The sequence below is a fragment of the Neopelma chrysocephalum genome, unplaced genomic scaffold (genome assembly GCF_003984885.1).
Source record: "Neopelma chrysocephalum unplaced genomic scaffold, ASM398488v2 Primary Assembly neopelma1_226, whole genome shotgun sequence".
Lineage (NCBI taxonomy): Eukaryota > Metazoa > Chordata > Aves > Passeriformes > Pipridae > Neopelma > Neopelma chrysocephalum.
Window position 1 is genome coordinate 77,139 of NW_020897888.1, and position 27,762 is coordinate 104,900.

The 27,762-nt window shown below is 48.6% G+C and overlaps 1 protein-coding gene and 1 pseudogene across 1 annotated transcript; one reads left to right on the plus strand and one right to left on the minus strand.

The window, feature by feature from the left end:
• Window positions 1–1,164: 1,164 nt before the first annotated feature.
• On the plus strand, window positions 1,165–27,588 carry DPP7 (dipeptidyl peptidase 7). Its single transcript, XM_027703361.1, has 13 exons — window positions 1,165–1,316; window positions 1,563–1,676; window positions 5,031–5,170; window positions 5,871–6,034; window positions 9,338–9,473; window positions 13,032–13,113; window positions 14,806–14,972; window positions 16,116–16,176; window positions 24,026–24,144; window positions 24,228–24,384; window positions 24,702–24,766; window positions 25,595–25,665; window positions 26,739–27,588. The coding sequence occupies exons 1-13, from the start codon at window positions 1,238–1,240 to the stop codon at window positions 26,878–26,880; spliced, it is 1,497 nt and encodes a 498-aa protein (XP_027559162.1). The 5' UTR covers window positions 1,165–1,237; the 3' UTR covers window positions 26,881–27,588.
• Window positions 16,877–23,131, minus strand: LOC113977326 (annotated as a pseudogene).
• Window positions 27,589–27,762: the final 174 nt, after the last annotated feature.

Below are 27,762 nucleotides of genomic sequence, written 5' to 3' on the forward strand. Positions count from 1 at the left end.
TACACAGTGTGTCCACTTGCAGGTGAGTCTCCATCTTTGCTGTGAGGGGGTCCACAGAGAAGATGCAGTCAGAATCATTTGCATATTTTGTCATGCGAAAACACCTGTGACAGTCTTCTTGACCACCCAAGACCAGGGCTTGGCCAGAGCCCAGGTCTAGGTTGGGCAAGGTTCCTGGGTGAGGTTCCTAAAGGTCCTTAAAATATCTTGCAGACAGTCACAAGACTGTACCACAATTTTTTAAGCATCCAGTTTAACAGACAAGATTTAGCAAAAGATGTCTCAAATATATGGTTTGACATAATAACGCTTAGCATAAGCAGTTGAGCTCATCTATGCATAAGATTCATACTTAGCACAAGCAATCTAACTAATCTATATATAAGGTTTGCGCATTTTCCTATATCAAGTAAGGACAGCACAGGATTCATCTCTAATCCTGTCTCAGGCCCTGGCACTTCAGCGATAAACCCCAGTGTGGATCCTCACCCTGATTTCCTCCTGTGCTATGTTCTCACTTCCCTCGCCTCCCCTGGGCACTGAGCCCAGATCCCATGGCCCCTGGGGGCTGGCTGGGCTTTCCCTCCTCCCTAGCTCTTCCTTCTCACCCAAACACACCACGGAAGGGACCGGAGCTGCCACCACTTGTCCCCGCGAAGGGCAGCACCGATTCAGCAGCAGGAGGCAAACGCTGCAGTGGTTTGAAAAGCAGCAACCAACAGCAAGGCCAGGGTGGGGACGCGCCGTCCCGTGCCCAGCTTCTCCCCCCGGACCTGCGGGACGCTGCGGTGTCGTAGCGCCAACATGGACCCTCGCTAGCTTCACCTCCGAGCCGCACGCCGAGTTCCCGGCGTCGAGCCCGGGGCCGTGACGGCCGGACAGCACGGAGGGCACACCGCTTGCCGGGGGGGGCTGCCGGCGGGACGGGAACCGCGGGCACGGCCTGAGCTCTCCGCGGGGCACGCAGACCCGCCGGCCATCCCGGCACCCCGCCTCGCCCTGCAGAGGGCCCTGCAGCGACCCACTGCACCCCAGGGGGCTCGGGAGGCGACGGCCCGGCCCGGCCCGGCCCGCGAGCTGCGCCCCGGGCTGCGCGCAGGGAGCCGCCATGACCGAGCCGCAGCAGGGCTGGTGCTCGCGCGGTCACGTGAAGGGCTGTGGGTCAGCACGTGACGCTAAGGCCTGGTCACGTGCTCGGTGGCCGCGCGGGAGCGCTCGCGGTGCGGGTGCCGTGAGGATGCTTCGGTCGCTGCTGCTCCCGCTCCTGCTCCTGCTTCTGCTCCTGCTTCTGCTCCCACCCGCCAGCGCCGCTCCTGGTGGGTACCCTCGGCCCCCGGGCCGGAGAGCCCCGGCCCTGCCGTGGTCGGAGCCCTCAACCGACTTTCCCGGGCCCCGGGCAGGACCCCGAACCGACCTCCCTGGGCGGTAGCCCTCAGCCGGCTTCGGGAGCCCCGTGCGGGAGCTCCGAGGTCTCGTGGGCCCGGGTTCCCGGGCTGGGCCGTGCCGTACTGGCTGACGATGCCTGTTGTCGGTTTCCCTTGTGCTGACTGTCCCCCCTCCAGCTGCCCGGGCGGTGTGGCCCGGCCTGGAGGAGCGGCTCTATCCGCAGGTGCGGGACCACTTCAGCTTCGAGACCCGAGGCAACGAGACCTTCCCACAGCGGTACCTGGTGTCGGGTAGGTCCCCGGAGGTGCTGCGGCCTCGGACTGGATTTTATTCTGCTTAAGCTTTAACCACCCCTGCCCGGTGGCAGAGCAAGAGCCAGAGAGCTGTGCTGGGCATCCAGGAGTCAGTGTGAGCTGAGGGGGGCCAGCCCTTCGTTGCAGTGAACCATTCCCCTTCATTGTCTTTATTCTCCTCTCCTTTTCCTTATCCTATACTCTTTACAAAGGCATGTAGTGATAGGATAAAGTGAACTGGCTTTAAACTGAAAGACAGTAGGTTTAGATTATGTATTAGGAAGAAATCCTTCCCGGTGAAGGTGGTTAGGTCCTTGCACGGGTTGCCCAGAGAAGCTGTGGCTGCCCAATCCTTGGGAGTGTTCAAGGCCAGGTTGAATGGGGCTTAGAGCAGCCTGATCTAGCGGAAGGGGGGTGGAACTGAATGGCCTTTAAGGTCCCTTCTAAACTGTACTAGTCTGGGGTTCGCTCCTTGCCTTCTGTCCTGGCCATGGGGTGCAGGGACAGGTTTGGGGACCAGCGTCTCTGAAACAAGAGCAGGCTAGAAGCAGCAGCTGCATTAGGCTTGCACCAGAGCTGGCTTTGGTGTGTGTGTGTGTTCAGTTGACCACAGCATCTCTTACACAGGAACTCGGTGCTCTGAGTGCAGCAAGAAAAGCAAATAGTGACTGAAATGTTGCACTTTGTACCCACCATTCTTAGGAGTGAAGATAACTCCTCTTGGGTCAGTGGTTTGCGTTATTTAAAACCCTGCAGCTGTAGATAGCTTAATCCATGCCAAACAATGAGTAGTGCCAGCAAGGAGCCAGCAGTGTCTTCCTTTCTAGCCAAATAACAAGTTATTTTCTGTACCACTGACAGTAAGAGAGACAAGGCCTTTCTAAACAGCATGTGACTAAAAAGACAGCAGTTTCCATCACCAGTGTGACATGTTTTTCAACTCTGCCTACTCAGAGCAATCCGTGGAGCAATTTGTGGGAAGAGAACAAAAGTGGAGCTGGGAATAGCAGCAGCCCTGAGCACTGCCCAGCCTGGTGCTCACCTGCTTCTGCCTCCCAGCTGCATGTGGGGCTTCAGATGCTGCAGCTCACCTTCACATCAGCTGTTGCTCTGCAGCTTATTCATCACCTGTGCCCACTCATGTACGTCATGAATTCATGGATCAGTTCAGCCCAAAGATATGGACACAGCAGCAACACAACAAGGGAGACTTCACTAATTAAGTGGCCCTTTTTGAACAGAACCTTGGGATCACCTGGTTTAAAGCATTGTGTAACTTGTACTTGTCTTCTTTTTAAAGTGTTACATTTTATCTGTGTGTCCTGGGCAGAGCTGAATAATATTTCTGAGGAGCAAAATATTAACATTACAGTTCTGCTGGTTTACGAAGAGTTTCTTATTCAAAATTCCTGTGAGCAGTTCCATTTCCCTCTACTGTTTTTTGTGCAATATGAGAGTTTTCAGGTTATCAACAAGAAGCTAAAGGAGACTGTTATTTCACAACAGGGCATCTGATACTCTTTAACTGAATTAAACTGAGTTTAACTGGCAGTTCCCCAAGATTTCAATCCAAAAATAGATACCTTTTTAGGGAGCCAGTCTGTTTTGGCTTTGGCTCCTGTGAATGGTTGTTTACTCGGGGAACCATGAAGCATATCAGGAGAAAAGCCAGTTATCTACCGAATACTCAAAGCAAATGCAGCACAGACAGCGAATCAGCCTCCTTGTTAACAAAGAGCAGCAGTTTCACTAATGAGAGGTTTCAAATCCCATTCCAAGCCAAATCTGGCTTTGGCAAGTCTATGTTGAGAATGCCAAGAATTAAATTCAGGCCTCTCTGTTAATGGAAACAGCCCCACGTGACATGCTGCAGCAACATCCGTAGGACAACTGCTGCAGAGGGTCTCTTTGGATGATATGGTAGTGTATTGAAATCAACACTTAACTGATGGTCTGAGGTCTGTCACTGAAGAAAACTATTTATTATCCCTCCTAATTCCTGTGCAATTTATGACTAAACTAAAATCAAATGTTTGTTAAAGTCAGCAAGCATTAAAACAACTGTTTCTTAGATAAGCCATTATTGACATCATGGCTCAACTTGTCCTGCTAGGCTCAATTTGCCTTCCATTTTAAACAGATCTGAGGATGAAGCACTTCATCTTCATATATCATCATATATATATATATATGTATGTATATATATATATATATATATATAAAATGTGTGTGTGTTACATACATAACATATATCAGCATATCGTCGGCAGTGTGTCCTGAGCTCATTCCCACAGAGTGAGGGGGGGAATTCTGCCCCTCTGCTCCAGTGAGACCCCACCAGCAGTGCTGCATCCAGCTCTGGGAACCCTAACACAAGAAGGATGTGGAACTGCTGGAACGAGTCCAGAGGAGGCCACGGAAATGCTCCAAGGGCTGGAGCCCCTCTGCTCTGGAAACAGGCTGGCAGAGCTGGGGGTGTTCACCTGGAGAAGAGAAAGCTCTAGGGAGACCTTATTGTGGCCTTTCAGTACTTAAAGGAGGCTTGTAAAAAAGAGGAAGATGACTTTTTACCAGGGCCAGTAGTGATAGGACAAGAGGCAATGGTTTTAAGCTGACAGAGGGTAAATTTGGATTGGACATAAGAAATGCTTTGCTGTGAGGGCGGTGAGGCCCTGGCACAGGTTGCCCAGAGAAGCTGTGACTGCCCCATCCCCTCAAGGCCAGCTTGGATGGGCCTTGGAGCAACCTGGGCTTAGTGGAAGGTGTCCTTGCCCATGGCAGGGGAGCTTGAACTGGATGGTCTTCCAGTTCAAGTTGGGTCTTCCTCCCAACTCAAACCATCCTGTGATATGTAATTTACAGCTTTATGTGACAGCAGGAGCAGCAGAAAGATGAAGCAATTCCCTAATGTCAATTTTGTGGGAAAATGATCAGTGCAAGTGTTTAGGATAAGTTGGGCTGAAAAGGGAAATTGCTCTTTTGGGGAGCAACTATTTGCAAATGACTTGCAGAACTTGAGATTTTAGTTCTTTTCAGGCAGAAGTGGAAGTTTCAGGCCATGTGCTGATCTTGTGGAAGCTCTTATTTACAGCCACCCAAATGAGAGATTTCTGGAGCCTGGCCTTTTTAACACATTTCTGTCCCAACTCAGGTCTCAGGAATCAGCCTGTTCACAGAGTTCTTCCTTGTTAAGCTCCTGCCCAAACTCACCAAAAATGAAGTCACTTAATGCACATGTTTTTTGTAGTGTTTGGGGGGGACTTTTTGTGCTGTTTGGTGGGATTTTGTTTGTCTGTTTGTTTTTATTATTTTTAATTTTTATTTTTAATTTGCTTCTCTCAATTGTCTCAGCAAAGTTCTGGAAGAAAGGATTTGGGCCCATCTTTTTTTATACTGGCAATGAAGGTGACATCTGGACTTTTGCTCAGAACTCTGACTTTATATTTGAATTAGCAGAGGAACAGCAAGCACTTGTCATTTTTGCTGAACATGTGAGTATTTTAGTCATTATGCTTACTGTAGAGTCTTGTTCTGTTTACTGTTACCAAATTCAGCTTTCTGCAGGTCTGGAATACTCTTGCCATGAAACGGAGTCAGACCTGCTGTAACCTTTTTCCTCGTAGTAGCAGGTCTTCTTTAGTTAATCATGGTTTCTGAATAATTTTCTGCTATGCCTACCAGCACCCCAGGATACAGACTGCTGTTTCAGTAAAACCTATGCCACAGTTATTTGCTTTTGTAAGTAGTTTCTACAAGCCTCAAACTCCATGCTGGAGTAGAGAGTTACTTTGTTTGGATAATGTTTAATCTTTTTAGCCTGCAAAGTCCCAAACCAACTTTTCTCACACTACTCTATTAACACTACTCTATTAAATCTACTATATATCAGCTTAGGCATGAAGAGATTATCCTGTTCCCTATTCTAGTTGGGGATTTCAGGAGAGAGACACATGCTGAGAGCTCATCTGGCACACACTGAAGTAGCTTGTGTAGTAGTAGGACGTACTGTACATCCTCTTCAGTATCTGTCCTGAAGGTCTCTATGTAGGAGACATTCCTCAGTTATGAACAAGTTAGAGGACACCTCATGCTCTGTTATCTCTTCCTATCAGTGCACACTTACCCCAGCTCTATGGTGACAGCAGCGGAGACCCAGACCAGCATTGCCGCAGTGTCTCTCTTTCCTTTCAGAGGTACTATGGAAAGTCTCTTCCGTTCGGACTTGAGTCAACACAGCTGAAGAAGACTGCTCTGCTCACTGTGGAACAAGCCCTTGCTGACTATGCAGTGCTCATTACTGAGCTTAAGCAGCAGTTTGGTGCTGCAAACTGCCCTGTCATTGCTTTTGGAGGCAGGTAAGGTTTGTGGGGGCTCCTGCCCTTCTCTGCATCCTTTCCCAGCCACAGTAGATCTCTTCGGCTCTCAAGGAAGTTCTCAAGGCAGAGTTTTAAGCTATTTGATAGAGAGCAGATGTGCCTGTGCCTCAGCTCCCAGGAGCTCATCACCAGGTCCCACTCAGCTTTCCCATCAAGCATTAGTCTCCAGTTGTGGTTGCTTTGGAGAAGCACCCCTGACTGGATGTTTCTAAGCTGCTTCAATGTACGAGTCATCCAGAACACTGACCCAATTTTCAAGAAGGGCAAGAAGGAGGACCCCAGAAACTGCAGGGCTGTCAGTCTCACTTCACTGCCCAGTAAAATCATGGAAAAAATTATTCTGGGAGGTATTGAAAAACACATGGAGGATGACACAGTCATCGGTCATAGCCAGCATGGCTTCAGGAGGGGAAAGCCTTGCTTGTTAAACCTGATTTTTTTCTGGGAGAGGGTAACCAACCTAGTTGATCAAGGGAAGCCAACAGATGTAATTATTTTGGACCTCTTCAAAGCTTTTCATACAGTCTCTCACAGTATCCTTCTGGACAAAATGTCCAACCCACGGCTGGATAACCATGGTATGTGATGAGTGAGCAACGGGCTCACAGGTCGGCACAAACAGTTGTAGTGATTGGCGTGACATCAGGTTGACATCCAGTCACTAGTGGGGTTCCACAGGGTTCCCTCCTCAACCCGGTGCTCTTCAACACTTCATTAACAACTTGAATGCAGGACTGGAAGGGATACTAAGAAAGTTTGCCAACGACACTAAATTGGGAGGAGCTGTCAAGTCCCTCGAGGGCAGAGAGGCCCTGCAGAGAGACCTCAACAAATTAGAGAGATGGGCGATGACGAACCCTGTGAAGTTTAGCAAGGGCAAGTGCCGAATTCTGCGCCTGGGACGGGGCAACCCTGACTGTGTATAGACTGGGGAACGAGAGGCTAGAGAGCAGCTGCAGAAAGGGACATGGGGGTCCTGGTCGACGGCAAGTTGGATGTGAGTCAGCAATGCCCTGGCAGCCAGGAGGGCCAACCGTGTCCTGGGGGGGCATCAGGCAAAGCATCATCAGCTGGTCAAAGGAGGTTATTGTCCTGCTGTACTGTGCACTGATGTGGCCTCACCTTGAGTCCCGTGTGCAGTTTTGGGCCCCACAATATAAAAAAGGCATTAAGCTGTTTGAGAGAGTCCAAAGGAGAGCCATAAGGTGAAGGGACTGGAGGAGAAACCTTATGAATAAAGGCTGAGGTCACTTGGTTTGTTCAGCTTGGAGAAGAGGAGACGGAGACTCATTGTAGTCTTCAAGTTCCTCATGGGAGGCAGTGGAGGGGCAGGTACCGATCTCCTCACTCTTGTGACCAGTGACAGGACTTGAGGAAACAGCTGGAGCTGAGTCAGGACAAGCTGAGGTTGGATATCAGGAAAAAGTTTTTCCCCCAAAGGGTGGTTCAACACTGAAACAGGCTCCCTAGGGCAATGGTCACAGCACCAAGCCTATCTGAGTTCAAGAAGTGTTTGGACAACGTTCTCAAGCACATGGTAGGATTCTTGGGGTGTTCTGCGCAGGGCCAGGAGTTGGACTCGATCCTGATGGGTTCCTTCCAACTTGGCATATTCTGTGATTCAATGAAAATGAGAAATTCCTCCTGCAGGATCAGAACATTTTACATTGGAAATACAGGAAACTAATAATTGGTGAAATATTCTTCCCGGGGGCCACCCAGGTTTTTATGAAACACAGCCTCTTTAACAGCATCCATCCATTTTCATTGTAGGCCCCTTCATAATTCTGCTTTGCAACCTGCTGCGTGGCTACCCCTTGATTCCTTGCAGCAGTCCTTCCCCAGAGTGCTGCATCTGGGTGGATGTGATGTCCTTGTTTCTTGATGGATCCCCACTCTTGTAGTAGAGGGATGCTTCCCTTGAAAAGGCTTCCAGAAGTACAGGGCCTCGAATTCAGTCACAGTGAGCTAAAAAGCACTTGACCTAACAATTATCATTAAGCCTCCAGCTCACTGTGGTGTGATGATTGAACTGTTGATCTCGGGCGAGTTTGTACTGTGACTATCAGGACAGTGGCTAGTGTAGAAAGGCCTGGGAGCTGTCCTGGGATGGGGAGGTGGGAGAGGGATTCAGCAAAACCTGTGAGCTGGCTGCACGTTAGACTCAGCTTTGTGTGTGTAAATAAGGGCTCAGTCTGCAGCAGCCCTTAACACACTAAACCCACGTGAAGGACACTGAAATATGGCAGTGCTGGAGCAGCACAGCATTTCCCATGGGAGAGAAAACCCAAACCTCTTCTGGTGCTTATAACTTTGCCAGACTAACCTGAAACTACTTGTGGCAGGTTTCGGCTAATACCTGTTTCCAAGACCAAGGCTAGAGAAATGCAAGCTGTTTTACATATGGGTGCTGTGGGAATGGTATGTACTGCAACCACTTGAAGTGGTGGGGAGGGAGCCTGAGTACCTCTAAGCCTGGAATTAGACCAGGTTTAACCTGTGTTTTGGGAATGTCATTTGTCACCCCCAGGAGTGGCCTCAGAATAACTCCGCTACCATCAGCAAATGAGTAAGTTCTGTCACCTTGGGTCTATGTAGCAGCCCTTGATCCATGTGTAGATTGTGGCCCTGGCACTGAAGCTACTAAGATGGCTTTGAGTTTTCTTGTGGCATTTGTTCATGTCTCCCCTTCCCTATATCTGATCAACTATGCAGCAGCTATTTGGTGTGCCCAGGAAGAATACTCTCCACTTGCCAGGACATGAGAGGGCTGCCTCTTCTGCCATGTTCAGGGACACCCTTTACCAAGAGCCTGGATGGTCCTTATTATTGTGTATGCAAAATGTACAGTGTGTCTTCTTCCCCCACTGAACAGTGACAGCTTTACTTGAGCCATACTTGGCTCTACTGTGAAGTTGTCGGGACATGCTCAGGGAGGTGCAGAGTTAAATACTGAGGCAGGATTTACATTTGTCTGCAGAAGTAAACTGAGCTGCTGTGTTCCCACCAGAGCTGGTGTGAGCATCTGGAGAAAGGCCAGTAAGAAAACACTGTGTGCTGCTCTCTGACCATAACTGGATCTTTTCATGTGAGGATGAGGCATCACAGATATCCACGAGCATCATGCATATCATGAGCATGCAAGAACACATGAGGCATCTACAGATATTCATGAGCTTCTTGTACCTTGGGCTGGGTGAGCCTGTGAATGCTGGCCTGAACTTCTGAGGTGTTACAGCATAAGTTGTCTGTTAAAGGAAATAACTTGTCCTTTCTTGGCAGCTATGGAGGAATGCTGAGTGCTTACCTGAGGATGAAATACCCAAACATTGTGGCTGGAGCACTAGCTGCCAGTGCTCCTCTGCTGTCTGTAGCTGGGCTTGGAGACCCCACCCAGTTCTTTAGAGATGTCACCATGGTAAGTAGCATCTCTTTTCAGGAGCATTATATTCTTGCCTTAGGAATGCTGCCTCTTTTTCCTTTGCCATGTGTTTAAACAGACATCTGTCTTCACAGCATCAGTGCTGAGCAGAGAGTGCAATTAAATGGGAACCCACAAGGAAAAGCATCAGCTGCAGGTGTGATGGCAGAGCACTGCCTTAGCTGGAGCAGCTCAGGGTCCAAAGGTGCCACTTTGAGCAGCACAACTCAGTGCTAGTACCTTTAGTAGCACTAAGAATTCACTTTCCCATTTAGTGGCTTGACCATATTACAGCCTGAAATTTTTCCTTTGTGCATGGCTGAACCCCTTTTGGGTAACTTATTCTCAAACTCTCTCCCAAAATGCTGTGTTTTGCATTGGTACCAATGATTCACAGCAGCTCCCTAGTCCCAAGGAGGTTGCATTTCAATGAAGAGCTTGGAAATCTTCATGTCACTACCTAAAAATGTGCAAGGTGTCCTAGGTTCTCTTAAACTAAAATTTAAGCATGGCTTTTGCAGTTTGAGGCCATAGGACCCATAGGAAGATGGTGTTGCTTAGAACTGACTTACATTCAGTTTATAAGGAAAGAAATGTACTACCTGGTTGTACTGAAATCTTGTCTGATGGTGTCTCTTCTGCCCGTCTTTTGACATGAATTTCTAGATCTGGGTGACACAGATGGCTTTGCATGAACTACCTGTGTTGTTCCTCAGTCGGGGTTTGGGTCTGTACCTGGTGCAGGAGCCACCGAGCACACAGAGCTGAGATCCACCTGCTCACGTTTAGTGCCCTTCCGCCCAGAAAGGGGTGCTGGGCGATAGTTCACTGAACTGGCACCTCTCTTTGGGGAGTTTGCAGGCTTTTATACGAGTTACAACAAAGAAGTTGCACAAAACTTGTTAATCGGTCAACTTAACCAGTGCTTTTCTGGTTCACTATACCAAGGTGGTCAGACGATAGCATGTGAGGTCCCTCAGGGGTCATTTTTACCTCAATAATTAGTCTTAGATTGGCTTTGGGCCACCTTAATCCTCTTCTTCCCCATCCCCCTTGTCCAGACGTGATTCATCTTTGTTGACATTAACATATCCTTGCCGTTCTTGTGTTACTTTGCTGTGATTCTCCACTTTGAGGGCTGAGGACCACACCTGTGTGTGCAACTCGTGGTCTTTTTGCTTTTATTTATATACTTGAACACCTCGTTTCACTGCAGAGGATAGATGGCTTTACTACTAAGTATAGAGAAAAGACTATAATGAAAATAAACACATTTGAAACTCTTACGTGTATAAAAGAATAATAGACATCTTGTCTTAAAGTTATACATTTCAAAACAAATGTAATGCCACTTAGTTATCTAAAAGGCCTTGCAGTAGGAATTCTTCCCTGGTTGAAGCTAACTTCCTCTCAGCAGCCCTGTTCAGCCAGGAGCTCTGTCTTGCTTCAGCTGTGAAAATGCTGTGAGTCATTAAACAGCACTGAAATTAGGGCTTTGACCTTTTCACTTGAAAAAACTTTCCAATTAATTTAAAATTTTCTCTCCAGCTGTAAATGAGGAGCTCAGCTCTGGGCTGAGCTCCTAAGCAAGCACTATGTGGTGTTTTCAAGGTACTATCACCTTCAATGCTCTTATTTGCAATCTGTGCATCTGAAATCTGAATTGAATTGTTCTTCTTGGTGAAAACACCCCTGAGAGCTGTTAATGGTAATGAAGGCACAAACCTTTCCTGAGTCACTGTGGAAAGCGCTCTCTTCCCTCTGTCCCTCCAACTGAGTCAGAGTGCATAGTCTCAAAGCAGCTTTCTCTGTGACCCTTACTGAGCTTTTTCAGGTCACTTCATAAGCCTCTAGCTCACAGGGAAAGTGAGCAAAGGGCAGAAAGTTGATTTTGCATTCATAGTACTACGTTATATATGCCAACTGCCTGCAGCTGGCGGAACCCCTGGTGTGAGGGCTGCACATACAGCCCCTGCCTGCTTCCCTTGAGGTTACTGCTGCAGCAGCTGCGCAGGCCATCAGCTCACATCACACATCTGAATTGGGTGTGAGTCAAGAGTAAAACTGGCAGCCTGAACAGGAACAGCTTTCCTTGGAATGGCTGCAATGCCTCCTGCCTCTGCTCAGCTCAACTGAACTATTTCTGGCCCATAAGGGCCTGGGGGCGAGCTGAAATGGGTGCTGAGTCCTTCATGCCGGGCAGTGCATGGCAGCAGTCCAGCAGTGCCTAGAGGAGCTCAGCCATCACAGCAGCCAGAGCAGACCTGCTCCTCTGTCCTAGGCCAAGCCATCCCCACACTCTGATTGGAGCCATTAGTGTAGACAAAGATCAATAAGCACATCCAGAAGGAGATTTGGAACTCCTAAAGGGATGCCCAGGTAACTGTGGAAAACCCCATAATGATTTCTTTAAACATAGTTATCAGACAAAGGCAGAGTTAGGAAGAACAGAAAGGTCCCAAATCTATTTTTTATTTGAGGCTGGGTCTTTATAAGAAAAATGCCTAGCTAGTGACTTGTCATTACTTAACCATTGCTCTAGCAGGGTAAAGGGACCTTGGAAGAGCCCTAATAATTCTTATTATGAAGCACTGGTTGCCAGCAGATCTGAATCTGCCTTACAAATAGAAGAGAGAATAGAAACAGCTGGAGTCACTAGAGCCTTCAATAACAGAAACTACTTGTTCAACATTAGCCAGCCACAACTCTTCAAGCATAACTTAGAGAGCTTTTTCAGGATCAGTAATGGTTTTCCCAAGAAAAAGGACATGGTCATCTGGCAGGTCACTGGCAGGTTTAAGAAAAGCAGGTTTTGGTTCTGTACCCTGGATGCATAACTGACTTCTCCATGGCTCCTTCTCATAGACAAAGTGCAGTGGGAAAGACTCTGTTGTGTGTTTAAAAACAACAACAAAAACCTTCTAGACCTCGCAGCCTGGCCCACTCTCCCCATGTCCTGGCCAAGGCATGTCTCCTCTTGCTGCTTCATGTTCAGTCTGATGCTCCATCAAGTGCAGAGTGTTCTGTCTGACAGCCCAGCCAGACCTGGTGGCACAGCTGCTGCTTGGCCTGAGGTGTGCAGAGTATTGGCTTCTACTGGGATGTGATGACTGTCTGGAGGACAAGGCACTGGTGTCACTGTTCTTGAAGATGCAGATGACGTGCTGACCAGGGGGCCAGTTCCCCTCTCATCTCCTGATCCTTCTGGCAGTTCTTCCTCTTGCAGCTTCTACAAGTATCTCCTCTGTGAAACTGTCAACTGTGACATCTTGGGCACAGACCCCATGTGGTATAATGGAATCGTTTATTACAGTTCTTTCATGGTTTATATACCCCGTTACATCAGCAGTAAATTCCTGTTAGTAACTTTCCTCTATATCTACTTTTTAGTTAAGCATTCACTGAGCATGAGAAAAATACCCCTAAGCAATTTCTGACACACAAAGATACATCTCACCACGTCCACTTTTATCTTGCCAAGTTCCCTTAAGTTTCTCCCAGGGTCATATAATCTCGGTTCCCTACAGTCAACCTGTGTCTTTTCTGTCCCTTCAGGATTTTCAGAAGTCCAGCCTAGGCTGCGTCACAGCTGTCCGCAAGGCCTTCCAGCAGATCAAGGACCTGTGCCTGAGTGGAGGTAAGGAGAGAGCCCTGCAGACAGCTCTTAAGTGCAGGCAGCAGTCCTAGGCAGTCCCAGCCACGGGGAAAAAAGCTGATACAGCTTTACCTCAGCTAGCTCTTCAGTTTGTTCAGCTAAATTGAAGCAAATGCCCACATGGCTGCCTCTTTCTGCTTGCATGATTGATTTATTTTTTTAATTAATTAACAATTTCAGTTAGCATTAAAATTAGCAAACCGACACCAAAACATTAAGCAACTCTGTGGGGATTTGCACGGTGTTAATGAAACAGTTTTTTCTGCACCAAAGTGCAAAAACTCTTGAGGGGAAAAACCACCAGTATTTTATGCTAGTAAAGCCACATGTTTTGCCAGATGCTTGTCCTCAACACCCACACTGTTAAGAGCTGTTCAGGTGGGTATGACAGCTTTGTGGTCAACTCACTGGATAGATGTGAGAAATATATGGAGAGCAGTCTAGGTCCTGAAGCAATCATCCAAGTCCCTTCCATCTCCAGCCTCAGACAGTTAGGACAGAGAATGGTGAAGACCTCTGCAATGGCTCCTAAGTAGGCTGGACTAGATGTCGTGAGCTCATGCAGCATCTCCTGGGAGCCCTGCGTGGTATTGGGATAGCTGTGGTGACTTCTGGGTCTGTCCTGAGGCTTGGTCTGTGGTGCTGCATGCCAGGAGCCGTGTACCTCCTGGCTGCTGCTGGTCCTGGAACTGCCAGAGGAGCCTAGGGTCCAAAACACTGTTTAGCTTTAGGTCACAGCAGTAAGAACATTCGTGTTAACTAGCCAAGCTCTTCCAGGTCTGCCTGGGGCTATGCTTACTGCAGCAGGGGGATGAGGTGGTCATATTTAAGGCTTAGACTCTCAAGTCAGTATTCAGAGGAGGTCCCAGACCTTGGGTCTCCAAGCAAAGACAGCCGGGCTTTGGTGGTCAGCTGTAGAGCAGGATGGGGACAAGGAACTGCGACTCCAAAATGTGGAGGCTGAAAATGAAAATGAAGGGAGCAGCTTTCCCCAGCAGAAGTGCAAAGGTGTATCTGAGTACATGAGTGCATCTTGAAGGAACGTCTTCAAAGATGAATTTCCTGACTCCAGGTGACCTGTGCAGCCCACTGAGGTTTGAAGGCATGTCTCAGGAGCCCTGTGTGAGGGCTATTCTTGCTTGGCAGTTCATAGTGCAGAATGCACACTGCTCCCTAGGAGCATGGTTTTGGTGACTTTTTTTTGTTTGTTTTGTTTTGGTTGGGTTTTTTTTTCATTGTAGTTTGTGGTTTTGTTGTTGTTGTTTGGTTTTTTTAAGTTGATTTTTTCCCCCCTGCCAGGGAAAGGGGGCCTGTGGGTGTGAGCAGGAGCAGCCATCAGGGTACCAGCGAGGACAGGCTGTACCAAGCTGTTCTGCTCGCTGTGCCAACCAGGACCACTTCTGTCCCAGCAGGTGCTGATTCCTGTGGGCTCCCCAGGGAGGTGTCAGTGGCTCCAGAAGGGGCAGAGTGTGGGCCATGGACCGCACGAGATTGTGACACTGCACAGGGAGGCTGTGCCTAAACATCCACCTGTGTAAATTTAGATGTAATGTGTTCTTTCCAGTAGAAAGATGTTACAGCATCTCCATACTCCTCAGTGAAGTAAGATGTTGAAGCTTGGTATTGCTTTCCCTCTGTTAAAGTTTGTGCCTTTGGTTTTCCTTGCTTCTGCAGCCTATGATGAGATCAGCAGCAAAATGGCCACATGCAGTAAGATCTCTAACAAAGAGGATGTTTACCAGCTGTTTGGGTTTGCTAGAAATGCCTTCACCATGATGGCCATGATGAACTACCCTTACAAGACTGACTTCATGGGTCACCTCCCTGCCAGTCCAGTGAAGGTGAGGACATTGGTGCAAGGGGGTGACTGGAGCTTAGGACACTGTCAGGCACACCCCATCGGTGATGGCGACGGGAAGGTAGTGGTGGATGTTTCAGCCCTTCAGCTCTGGCAGTTAATCTACACATTTTAAACTTCTCTGTGACAGTGACTGCTGCATTTGAAATGCTCATGAAGGCAGGTTTGCTGGAATTGCTCCTACCCTGCTCTGCCTTTACCTTAGACATGAAAGCCCATGTAAGCTTGTTAACTTCAGCTTTTAAACACCAAAAACCTGCAGCTTAGAAAAAAAAAGTAGTTTTGTTGTAGCCCATCTCAACATGCTTTCATAGATGCATTTTTCTTGGTAGGTAGGGATGGAGATCTACAAATCAGCTCCTTTTTAAGTGTCACCTAGGAAGGTGACGTAGGTATAATGCAGAGAAAAATCTGCTGCTCTGGGGACTGCAAAACCTGTGAACTTTCAAGAGAATCAGAGATGGCAAAGTGTGGGAAAAGGGCCAGGTTCTCAGGGGGTTACAAAGACCTCTCATACACCAACTGCTTTTGCAAGGTTCCAGCTTTGATCTCAGATCACCACTTGCGGTTGCAATTCTTGGTGTCTTCAGGTGCGTTGACAGCCTGCTGTTCCCTGCTGGCTTCCAGCATACCATGCCCATGGGACTTCATTTGCTTCTGTGGCTCCTACCTGGAGCAACACGCATGCTGTGCAAGAGATCACACTGGCTCTGCTGCACTGGGACTTGGGAGATGCTGCCTCTGGCTCCAGTTCCCTTCTATGGTCTGTTTAATGACCTCTAAAGTGGAAATAATTATTCTACACATTCCCTTCACCCCTTGAAAAGGGCATTAAAATATTCTGATTGTAGGAGGAACTGCTGTGTGTCACTGTGGCCCCTCCACAGCTGCTTAACTTTGTAAAGGAACTGTTTGGCCTTGCCCAGTCTACTTGTTTCTATGTATTTTGTTGTTAAAAAGGAGGAAGATAAAAACCTCCAAACCTGTTGCATTAGGCCCTTGGAAAGCTGCTGAACCACAGAAGGTATAAATGGTAATTTTAATGAATCTTCCAGCTTAGCCCTTCCTTAGAGCAGAGACTGGTAACTGTTCTGTCTGTCATTTGCCTGTAATGTGTCTCACCCAGGTCGGCTGTGAACAAATTCTTGCCCACAGAGACCCAATTCAAGGCTTGGCTGCTCTTGTTGGTGAGTTAATATTATCAGTTTGCTCTTTTATGCAACACTGTGTTTTCTAGAAGCACCTGTCAGTAGAGTTGTTGCGTTGCTATGTGTCAGGGGAGCTGGTATGGCTCTGATCTCCCACTGTGATGTTTTGCCCCTTGATGATTCCCACGGTGGCCCACAGGTTCATTCTCTACCTTTCCAAACTTATCCTTGTCAGATTTTCAGGCACTGCAGTCCCATAGCCTGTCCATGAGATGTGGACTTCTGAGATAATTGGTTCTTTTCTAAAAGTTTACCCCTACTCTGGGGGTTACAGGCTCAGTGCACTTTCTGAGGTCAGCTTGTTAAGGACAAAGTTGTCATCACAGTGTCCTGTGGTCTTAATCCAGTGGCAAGAAAACATATCGTGTATATTTATCTCTGTGAGTACTTATTTTATCAGCCAGTAGTGTTTGTAAGGAAATTATTAATAGAGATAAAATTCAAAGAACTTTCGAAGACTTCCTCATAAAATCTCTCAAGTTGGCTGTTGAAAATGAGTTCTACCTTGGTCATTGTTCAGAAAAATGGGTTCTGAACAGCAACAAAAAATTGATTTAAGGAATTCTTACAGGTTTAATGTACTTTAGTAGCATTGGAAGCTAAATGTACCAATCCCAAATCACTGCTAAAGATGTTTGACTGATACCTAGAAGAGTTGTTAAAACACTAATGTCTTAGCAAAGATCTACTGGACATATTCACATGCTACTCCTCCTGTGAGGCAGAGTGGGACTCTTGTTTCTTTGAGATGAACAAGCTGAGGGTGGATTTCTTCCTCCTGGCTGTGGGGGAGCATTTCATACCTCTCACCATCTCCCCAGCTTCATTCACTCGGGGAAGTTTAGTCATGCCAGAGGCATGATTGACCAGAGCTTTAGGTAGGGGACTGGCTTTCTTCCATACCTGCCCCTCTACATTGTACAGGAAAACACTGTCCTTTTTCTGCATGTGCTGCAGCAACTCACCTCCTGCCAGGTAGAGCGTAGTGCCATGGGCTGTGATACTGAACTGGCAGCAGGTGAATGGGGACAGCATTAGCACTGTCCAGTGATTGCTTACAGGACAATAGTACTCCATCTCCTTGACGTGAATCCATTCCTCCACCTGCAGAGAACCAGACCAACACTCACCCATCATATCACGCCTCAAGTGGCATCACTGTCACATCAGGCTTGCTTGGTTCATGATGAAGGAAACTAGTGTCTCAACATCTGTTTGAACACTGTGGGGCTCAGGATGCCAGATTTTTGATTCATGTTTAGCAATCAGAGCCTCAAAAGAAACTAAATAAAATGCCAGAATGGCACACCTTGGAAGGAGCTTTCTTCTTGGGAAATAAGAGGATTGAGCTGAGCAAGGTACCACAGGGACCTACTAAACCTGGCATAGTCCAAGCCCTACCTACTATCTGAGTTTTTAACCCATTACAAAAGAATTCATCTAAACAGGGCAATAGGGCATTGAATTGGGGGCAACAACCAAGTTTGTGTCATCTGGAGGAATTTGTCAGCCTTGTTGTGCAGTTTCTTGTTATAGACTCATTCCTTCCAAGAAAACCATACCCATCATGGCAAAATGGAGCCAGGCCCTGCCCCTGAGCTTTTACCCTCAGATATGGGAATTGCCAAGTGATCTCTGAAAACTCAGTTTCTTGGCTTTGGGGAATCAGGTTCTTCTAGAGTAACCCTTCCAGTCCCTGTTAGCCCTCTTCCCAGAGGGCTGGACATTGCTTTCCCTCCTTTCAGAGATGGGAAATCCAGGTTTGAAGAGACTTCCTTTGCATTCCAGGACTTGAGCTCATCTTTCCTAAAATTAGGCTAATGCCATCATTCCTCTTTGCATTTGCCAGTGTTTCTCCCCGCTCTCAGCTCATACAAGGACAATCAGGGGGTTAGTGTATTTGGGGCAGAAATTTGACCTGTTTTACACTTGGATTTTGCTGTGTTAGTGGCTGTGCCTCCACTGTATGTGTTCTCTATTTAAAAGAAATGCACTCTGGCAAATAGAGAGTGACACCAGGATAGGCTCTGCTGCATGTGACTGTAATGGCAGAAATGTTTCCATAAGCTTATTGTCCTGACTTGCAACTGAGCCGGTCCACTAAGGACCAAAAATAACAGAGTTACTGGTCAACCTGTTGGAACAAAACAGGGCCTAGCAATATGGAGAGCCTATTTTGGATCATATTGGGGATTATAAGAGCAAATTAACTTACTCCTCTTAGTGTCTTTCCTCCAATGCAAAAGATCTTGTCCCTGAGTCTGACCATGCCGTGATTGCAGCAGATGAAAGTCAAGGTGCTGTTGCTGATCCAGCAGCGGAGGCGAGGCGGGTGGCTGTAAGTGTCTCTTAAGGTTTTGCCCCCAGAGAACTCTCCTAGAAGGAAAGCATGTCTTGAAAATCTATCCATCATCCTCCCCAGCAAATCTTCAGCAAACATTAGCAGAGCTGATGTTTTTTTCTTTGAAATACCTAAGGAGCTCAGGTTTAAAATTTCACATCATTTAGTGTGAAATATAAAACCAGAGCTTCTTAGGTATTCTAAAGAGAAAAAAACCTAATACAAACCAGTTCCAACTCTTTTGTAAATAGTTTTCCACAAAATATTTTTGAATAAAACTTGTGGGGTATTTCAAGGGTAGCCAGGAACAGCTTTAATTAGGGAATTTGTTTCCAGCATGAGCAATCCAAATGGGGTTTTTTTCTTCTTTTGAAAGAAAAGTATTCAGAGCATTTTGAACTTTGGATGTCCGAGAGAAGGTCGGAACCAGTCCCCCAGTGCTGCTGGCACTCCAACAGGCACTGACTGACTTGTATAGTTCAGGGGTGCATTATAGAAAGCTCCTTGCAGAAGGAGGATGCTGATATGGGAAGGGTCAATGCCTCCAGCTGCCTGTCTATGGAATTCAAGCTGACAGCCTGTTGAATTCCAGCCTGCTGAATCTTTGCTAACAGGAAGATGCTATTCCAGGTTGGCCATAAGCCCCAGCTCACCTGGGCAGAGACACTTTTGTCTGCATGGAGCTTGTCTTTAAATCCTGCTGTAATGCTCTTAATTGCCCCATGCTTGGACAGGGCTGTGACCAATTCAAATTTGCCCACTAGTTAGTCCACAAGTTCCAAAGGAAAGGAATGCTGGTGGGTAGGTAAGATCTCACAGCCCAGGGGTATAGTGTTACCCAGCCTAGATCATATGGGATGTTTGAGGCTCTGTGAGGAAGTTTTGTCTTTGCTCTCTGGTACAAATTGCGACCATCAGAAGTGAAATGAGCTGCCTGTGGCACTATGGGCCAGCTGGGTCAAAGCAGGGACTTGAACCTGAGTCCCAGCCATTCCCCCAGCTCTTCCATTATCCTTCTGCACTGCTGGGGTACAAGTTTGCATGTGATGTCCCTGCCCCTGGGGCTGCAGCATACAGGCCATCAGAGAGATGTGCCCTTTGTTGAAACTGTGCATTTGAAGTTAATTTGACTAAAATCACTACAGGGATTCTCAGCTGGCCATAAGTGGTTTAGCAAGCAGGGAGCTACAGCAATTGCAGGCTGGCCCAGGACTTTTAACTGCAGAGGCGCAACACAGTGCTCTTCCTAGGAGTAACCAGAGGCTATTTTTCAAGTCCAAATTAGAAGCCACAAAAGCTAAAGATTCTACAGTAATTTTCTGAAGTGTTTACCCCAAGCTGTTGTACTTGACCATCTCCCAAAAAGCCCTGTAAGAACTGAGGATCCTGTGTAGGGCAAGAGCTGTACAGGCTCTGTAAGAGGTTAAGAGCCTGCATTTTGCCTCTTTTAGTACAAGTGAACAAAGCAGCACAGTAGGGTTGGTCCCAAATCTTCCATTCAGATTCATAGCAGGGTTTAGTCCCATCCCCAACACTGACAGTCTGCTCCTGGTTTACCTTCTCAGACAGCAAAGCTTTGTGATTCAGGATTTCAAGACAGATGGGGTCACTTTTAATGTCTTGGAAAGAAAAGAATTCCTGCCGCAGGAGGGCAGTGAGGCTGTGCTGACACAGCAGGAAAGGGACACTGGAGCTGTATTACTGGTGTGGGCGCAGGCTTAGACTCTGACATTAAGATGGTAGCAAAAATCAATGCAACTGTATGAAAATATGCTGCTATCACTGCGATATAGAGGATTCCCTTGTCAGTTGTGCCAGCGTGATCAGCAATAGGCGTGGGGAGAGGAGCTGTGCACTCCCACTTGTTATCAGAGGGCTGGTACCATTCCACAGTATGGGAGAGAGTCCCCAGCAGTGTCACTCCACCCACAGCGAAGATGCAGTCAGACAGCACATCCATGTGGAAGCATGTCCGTCGCTCCAGCGTGCTGGCAACCTGGAGCCAGGACATGTTGCAGGGATCAAATCAGAAAACCTAGGATCACAGCAGATGATGGTTAGCAGAAGGCAGGTGGCTGGCTTACGTCTTGTGTGGCTTCAAGAACTGCTAAATTTTCCCTGGACTGAGGAGGGTTTTGTATTCAGACCTGGACAGGCTCCAGGCACATCCAGTGCCAGCCAGCTGGTGGAGCAGCTCCTTCTCAGTGAAGCTGAAGGCTCAGTTATGGCCTTCCTGCAGGTCTGCAGGGGTCTGGGAGCAGGTTGTGGTCTCAGCTTGCAGCAAGCAGGAGGTGAAACACATAGGCTTACTGAAATACCTGTTTGCTGTTCTCAACTTCACCTATTCCAACAAGCTCAACCTCTCACTACAGAATATTGAGGAGACCTTCAAAGCTGCAGAAACCCTTCTGGTGTGGGAGGTGATCAGGCTATGCTTTTGCTTTCTGGAGGGGTGCTTGAACTGCGAGAACTGCCTGGATGTTCTAAATATCCCCAAGAAACTTGGACCAGATGAGCTGGGACAGAAAGCCATGTGCTACGTGGGGCAGCATTACAGATACTGGCTGATCCTCAGTGCTAGAGAACAGCAAACAGCAGCTGGCATGTGACAGCTAAGAACCGTTTGAGTGAGATTTCAACAAGCACCTTTTTGCATCTCTGTTGTTGTATGAGTGTGTAGTAAAGAGCAGGTGAGCTCTGCCTGCTGCTCTCACCCAGGAGAAGGCAGGAGTGCTTCCTATCCCCTCATCCCTGCTGGCATTACCCCAGGGCACAGACCTCTGCTAAGGCTTGTTCAGCAGTAAATACCTCCCCGAGCTTGTTCTGGTTAGGAAGCCCTGGTTGCTGAGCCAGGGCAGTATCTGCAGAGCCACAGTGAACGCTGGCCTGGGCTGTACCTGGCAGTCAGTGCCGCAGCCCGTGTCCTCCAGCATCCTCCATTCCACTACTGCTGAGCTGCCTCTGGCCTCGGGGCCCTGGAAGGGAGCTGCTGTGGCAGCGGAACTCTTGGAACTCAGTACAATGCTGAAATAAGCCCCCTGGAGCATGAGGAAGAAAAACATGCTGGTTTTTCTAGCAAGCTTCCTGAAGCCATCTAGGAAAACAAAATCCTGCACAAGTCTTTTGACTCTCCAGACAGAAGGGGAAGGTCCTGGGAGCTAAAGCATATTTGCCTTTCAAGGGCAAAACCAAGGGAGGAGGAGTTCTCCAGTGAAGTGGGAGGCTGTACCTGTGCCTCCCCAGCACCAATCCCATGGCAGCACCAGTGGGGACAAGGGCAGCATTCTTGGGGCTGCTCGACTGACTGATGTGGACCTGGCCAAACCTGCACTGTGAAGTTGGGTACAGGTTAGGATGACAGTTTACAGCAGGAGCAAGGTGAGACCAGGGCAGGGCCTTACTGCTTCCCAGACAGTTTGGAATCTGTATTCTCAAGGGCTTTCAGTACTGCACAGTGCACAGGGAAATATGTAGAGGTGGGAGATCTATGGTGGGCAAGAGGAATGACACCCTCCCCTCCTCACCCAGCCATTTTTCCAAGGGGCTAAAGGTTTCTTGTGTCTCACCTCATTTGATGGCTGCTTTCCCGTGGGATCAAATTTGCACTGTCCCCTGATGACAAAGAGGAAGTCGTTGATGATGGCAACACAGTGGTTTTACACTGGCACACAGAGGTCCCCAACATTGTGCCAGGTGCTGCAGCCCACATCTCCTTGCACACACGGTTGTTGGCGGCTCTGCCACCAGTGACCAGCAGCACAGTGGAGCTGGAGCGGAGACTCGTACTCTGCATCTGCAGGATGGGCTGAGCATATAGCTGTGAGTGGTAATCCAGAGCCTCTTGCAGGTACCTGTGACAGCTACCTGAGTCCAGCCTCATAAGAGGCATTCCCTCGACATATCTCTGCAGGTCCCATAAAGGAATGAGAGGGAATCTTATGCACTTGAAAATTTCTGCTACATCTTTCAGCTGTGCATGGTCCTGCTGCAGCCAGCTCACTGCAGCTCTGAACAGTTCCAGCTCAGTGCATCCCTTGGTGTTGGTCCTGTCCAAAATTTCACAAAGGGTTCCTTGGTCCAGGTCTTTCCAGCACTGAGGATCAGCCAGTATCTGTAATGCTGCCCCACGTAGCACATGGCTTTCTGTCCCAGCTCATCTGGTCCAAGTTTCTTGGGGATATTTAGAACATCCAGGCAGTTCTCGCAGTTCAAGCACCCCTCCAGAAAGCAAAAGCATAGCTTGATCACCTCCCACACCAGAAGGGTTTCTGCAGCTTTGAAGGTCTCCTCAATATTCTGTAGTGAGAGGTTGAGCTTGTTGGAATAGGTGAAGTTGAGAACATTCCTCAGCCCAGCAGCACTGACGGCCTTCAGCTGGATGTTGCCGTCTGAGCTCCCTGCTCCCATGGCCTTTCCAACAAACGGGATCTTGCAGTAATTGCTTGCTGAAGCCAAAATTATCTTGTGGGTTGGAAAGCAAACCCCTTCTGCCTCCAGAGGCACGTCACACAGCACGCTCTGTGAGCGAAGGCTGCTGAGCCCTTCCGGGAGTTTTGGCACGTAGGTGTCAGACATGAGCCTTGCCATGCTGGCCTGTGAGCCAAGCAGCACCACTCTGGGTGGCACATAGCCCTGGAGCAGCCCCTCAGTGCGTCTCCTAGGCAGCCTTCTGCGCTTCAATCAGTGGTTCCATGCTGCGAGGGGGCTGAGGCTGTGCTGCCCACCCTGCAGATCCACCTAGAAAGCAGCAGCTGCAGCAGTTTCCTTCTCAGCAGCCCATGCCTGGGGCCTTGCAGCACAAACCATTGGATGTCGTGCAGAGCTGCCTGGGGCTGTTTGCAAGTGGAGCTGGTGGTGCTGATTAGCGCACAAATCCACAGTGTTTGTGGGGTTTGCTGTTACACTGGCAGCAGCAGATGGCCACCAGCTTAGCTGCAGTCCTCCTCCTCCTATCTGGTAACTGCCCATCCACACAGAAAGCAGTTCATTCCTGGGCAGCTCCTGGCTATGCTTCCCTGGCCGCCTGCTCAGCTATTCTTTCATCTGGGCAAGCCTGCACATGCCATGCTTCCCTTTGTGAACAACAGTCAAGCAAAATCCCCTCTGCGATGTGCCACCCTTGGCCCTCTGACTAAATTTGATCAATTCAGGCACAGCTCCTTTCAGGGCAAGGTTGGGAAGGTCTCAGTGGTTGTGTCCTGTTCAATTTGAAGCATTCAACCAGCATCCTGTGCACAGCCTGCTCCTGGGGGTTTGGGCTGTTCCAAGGACTAGTGAGCGACTCACTGGCTTTTGGCAAAAGGAGAGACAGACGAGAGCACCTGGGAGTCCCTTCCTCTCTGTGAATATGACAGAAACAAAGTGCGTCCTGCAGCCAGACCTTGGCTTGGTCTTGGCCGTGAGGTTGGGCAGTTGGGCTTTTGTGCTGTGTCCCTACCTGGCAGGGGTGTTTTACAACAGGCTTTGTGCTATGTTCCCACCTGGCAGGGGTGTTTTACAACTCTTCCGGCTTGGCACCATGTTACGACATATACCAGCTGTACCGGTCCTGTGCTGACCCCACGGGCTGTGGCATCGGCTTGGATGCGGAGGCTTGGGACTACCAGGTAAGGGGTTAGAGACACCAACAACTTTCAGCTGCTGGCCTGGTTATCCCCCCACCCCATGACAGCTTTTGTGCTTCTCTTAGGTTTGCACCGAGATCAACTTAACTTTCAACAGCAACAATGTGACAGACATGTTCCCCGAGATGCCCTTCACAGAGGCCATGCGGGAGCAGTACTGTTGGAACAAGTGGCACGTGAGGCCACGAGCACACTGGTTGCAGACAAACTTTTGGGGAGGAGGTGAATTGTGCTGACTGCTCATTCCTTTGTGTTTCCCTGTAGCTGTCTGCCTGTCGCCCTCTGCCCAGCTAAGCCCCATGAGGACAGGCACAGCGCACTAATGGGTCCTGGCAGAAAGTCACAGCCTTGTGCTGACTTGAGCCAAACAGAGGTTTCCCTATTCCCTTAGGACAGAAGTGGAAAACATAAGAACTGCCAAGAATTTGTTCTGTTCTCCAGTGTTTTCTGTTCTTGGCCATGTTTGCTGCAGTAGCCAAATACATTTGGATAACTGCACAGGAAGGAGACCTCTCAATTATTCTCTCTCTGGATTTCAGACCTGAGAAGTGCAAGCAACATCATTTTTTCAAATGGAGACTTGGACCCGTGGGCTGGAGGTGGGGTAAGCATGTGCACTCGTGCACCCTGAGCACAGAGCAGCCTTTGCAGGTAACACACTACCCCCTCTTCTTTTCAGAGCAACGCTGGCGATCCAGTTTTAGCCCATTTGAGTTTCTGCGAGCAGCTGTTTTATGCTGAGCCACTGAGGAGCCTCAGGACTCTAACGATGGACACAGAGTAGTGTCCATCAGCCAGGAACACTGATGGAACAAACGTGGGTTCAGTAGTGCAGACATAGCAGGACCTTCTTTACCCCACACCCAGGGTCTGAACCACAACCCGGTGTGTTTCTGTGTCCACATGTGGTCTCGGTGCTGCCGGCCAGGTGCTCCTGGCTCTCTCCAGTCCCAGCACACTTGGTGAGACCAAGCCAGGTGCTGTGAGCAGTGACTCAAACCAGGCATGTTTTGGCTTAGATTCAGCAAAACTTCAGAGTGCTGGCAGGGCTCAAGTTTAAAATTTAAAACCAGAAGTGACCCAGAACTGGATTTTGAGCTAGTTGAGCTCCTGATTTAATGCAGAAGTTCTTTGTTCTAGGCTGGCTTGGAATCCCAGCTGCAAGAACAACAGGCTGCTTAGGGTGTGTGGGCCCAAAGGAGACTTATTTCACTCTGCCAGGGCTGTAATCAGCTGACAGTTCCCACTTTGGGGGCAGCCTTCCCTTCATTTGGGACAGGTGATCTGGCTCATTAGGACTGTTAGCTGTGTGCACGATACCAGCCATGCTTTTTCCTTAGTCTTGCCCAGATCATGTTCCAGTTTTCAGAACTGATGTCCAGTTCTTCCCAGTAACTTGGTGAGAGCTGACCTCTGCTCTTTCTCCTTCCAGATAAACAGTAGCCTCAGCCCTTCACTGATTGCACTGACCGTTAAAGGAGGTGCCCATCACCTTGATCTCCGGTAAGTACTAAATTCTCCTTTGGCTGACAGAATTCTGATGCCCCAGCTGTTTGATCTCAGCAAGCCACAGCCCAAAGAACGAAGAGATACTTTGGAACCACAAAATCATGAGAGTTGTTGAGGTTGGAAAAGACCTCTAAGATCATCAAGTCCAACTATCAACCCAACACCACCACCATGTTCTCTACTAAACCATGTCGTCAACTGCCACATCCAAGTTTTTTTGAACACTTCCAGGGATGGTGACTTAACACTTCCCTGGGCAGCCTGTTCCAATGCCTTACAACCTTTTCTATGAAAAAAAATTCCCTAATATCCAATCTAAAGATCTGCTGTTTCAACTTGAGGCCGTTTCCTCTTGCCCTGTCACTTGATCCCTGGGAGAAGAGCCTGAACACCCCCCTGGCTCCACCCTCCTATCAGGGAGTTGCAGAGAGTGAGAAGGTCCCCCTTGAGCCTTCTTTTTCCAGGCTGAGCCCCCCAGCTTCCTCAGCTGCATCTCATCAGACTTGTGCTTCAGACGCTTCCCCAGCTCCATTGGCCTTCTCTGGAAACACTCCAGCTCCTCAATGTCTTTCTTGTTATGAGGGGCCCAAAACTGACCTCAGGATTTGAAGTGTGGCCTCACCAGTGCCCAGCACTGGAGAAGTACTTACAGAGGACTGGATACCAGGCTGTTGGCAGCCCAATGTGGAAGAGCAATCTTCCCCAGCACAGGGCTCTTCCAACCCTCCAGGGATGCTGGGCTGTGCAGAACTTGGCACTCGGCTCACCTACTGTCACTAGATCAGGTTCTTGCACAGGGATTGGCACAAGTGTGTGACACCCTGCAGCAATCAGTCATGTGAAGTCATCTGGTGCCTCCTGGCATTAGCCATCAGCCTTCGGGCCTGGAGCAGAGTGGGAAGCAGCCAGTGATGCAAGGGCAAGCTCAGGGCTCCTGCCCATATTTAGGCTGCTGCTTAAATGTGAAACACAAACCAGTCAGTAACTGTCCTTCAGTTTCCAGGCTCTGTCTGTGCAGGAGGCAAAGAGCTACTGCCCAATGACTGATGCTGCTCTGCTCTCTCTAGGGGACGCAACCCAGCTGACCCGCCATCGGTCACAGAAGTGCGCAGGCTGGAAGCCAAGATCATTGACGGCTGGGTGAAATCTGCGGGCAAGGAGTGGGCATGGGAGCAGCACGTGGGAGCTGCAGCGGGCAGCCAGCTGTGAGCCCTCCATCCCCACAGCCCCCAGGCAGTGCAGGCTCTGAGCCCCTCCATCCCCACAGTCCCCTGGGTGGTGCAGCTGCTCCAGGACACAGCAGCCTGCTGAGCTGGGTCCAGGCTGGGTGGGACACTGTTCTCTCCTCTGCCATGATGGTGGAATTTCCCCTTTCCAAAGTGTCCCACCTGCACCTCATTGAGCATCAAAAGAAAAGCAAAAGGCCAAATCACTGACTTGCAACCAAAACCACACTGTTTGGAGTCCATGCTTGCCTGCTTGGAATGAGCTGTTACAAGGGGTAGGAATAAGAAAAGCTTGCCTGGAAGGCCCAAGAACTATCACAGCTCTAAACAAGATGATTGCATGAGGCACCTTAAGCTTGAAGCTAAATTATTTTTAGAGAAAAAGTATTAGAAGGCTAATGGAAAAGCAGAGGTATGGTCATGACTGACACAGGGGGCTCCACTGGTGACCAGTTATGTAAAACAGACTGTCAGCCTCAGCCAGGGCTATGGGTTTGGGGTATTTTGGTTTTAACTTGCCCAGGAGATTCCAGTTGCTGAGATGAAGACTTACACAAAGTAATCCTGGTGTGCAATGCTGCCACTCAAGGGCTGTGTATTAGTGACCAGTAAAGCACACTTCCACTGAGACATTTTCAGAGCTTTTTAAAACAAATTACAAGTTTATTAAAGTGTGTGATATCAAAGTTTATTAAACTGTGTGATATAATTCCATGGCTTGGAATATATAACCGAATGTATAACCGAAGAAGATAAAAAGGGTTCCTTCTCACCTTCCCAGGTGGAATAATGCAGTAACTCATCTTTGCACAGAAACATGGATTCTTGCCTACTGGAATGACTATGCACCAATAATTACTAGCAT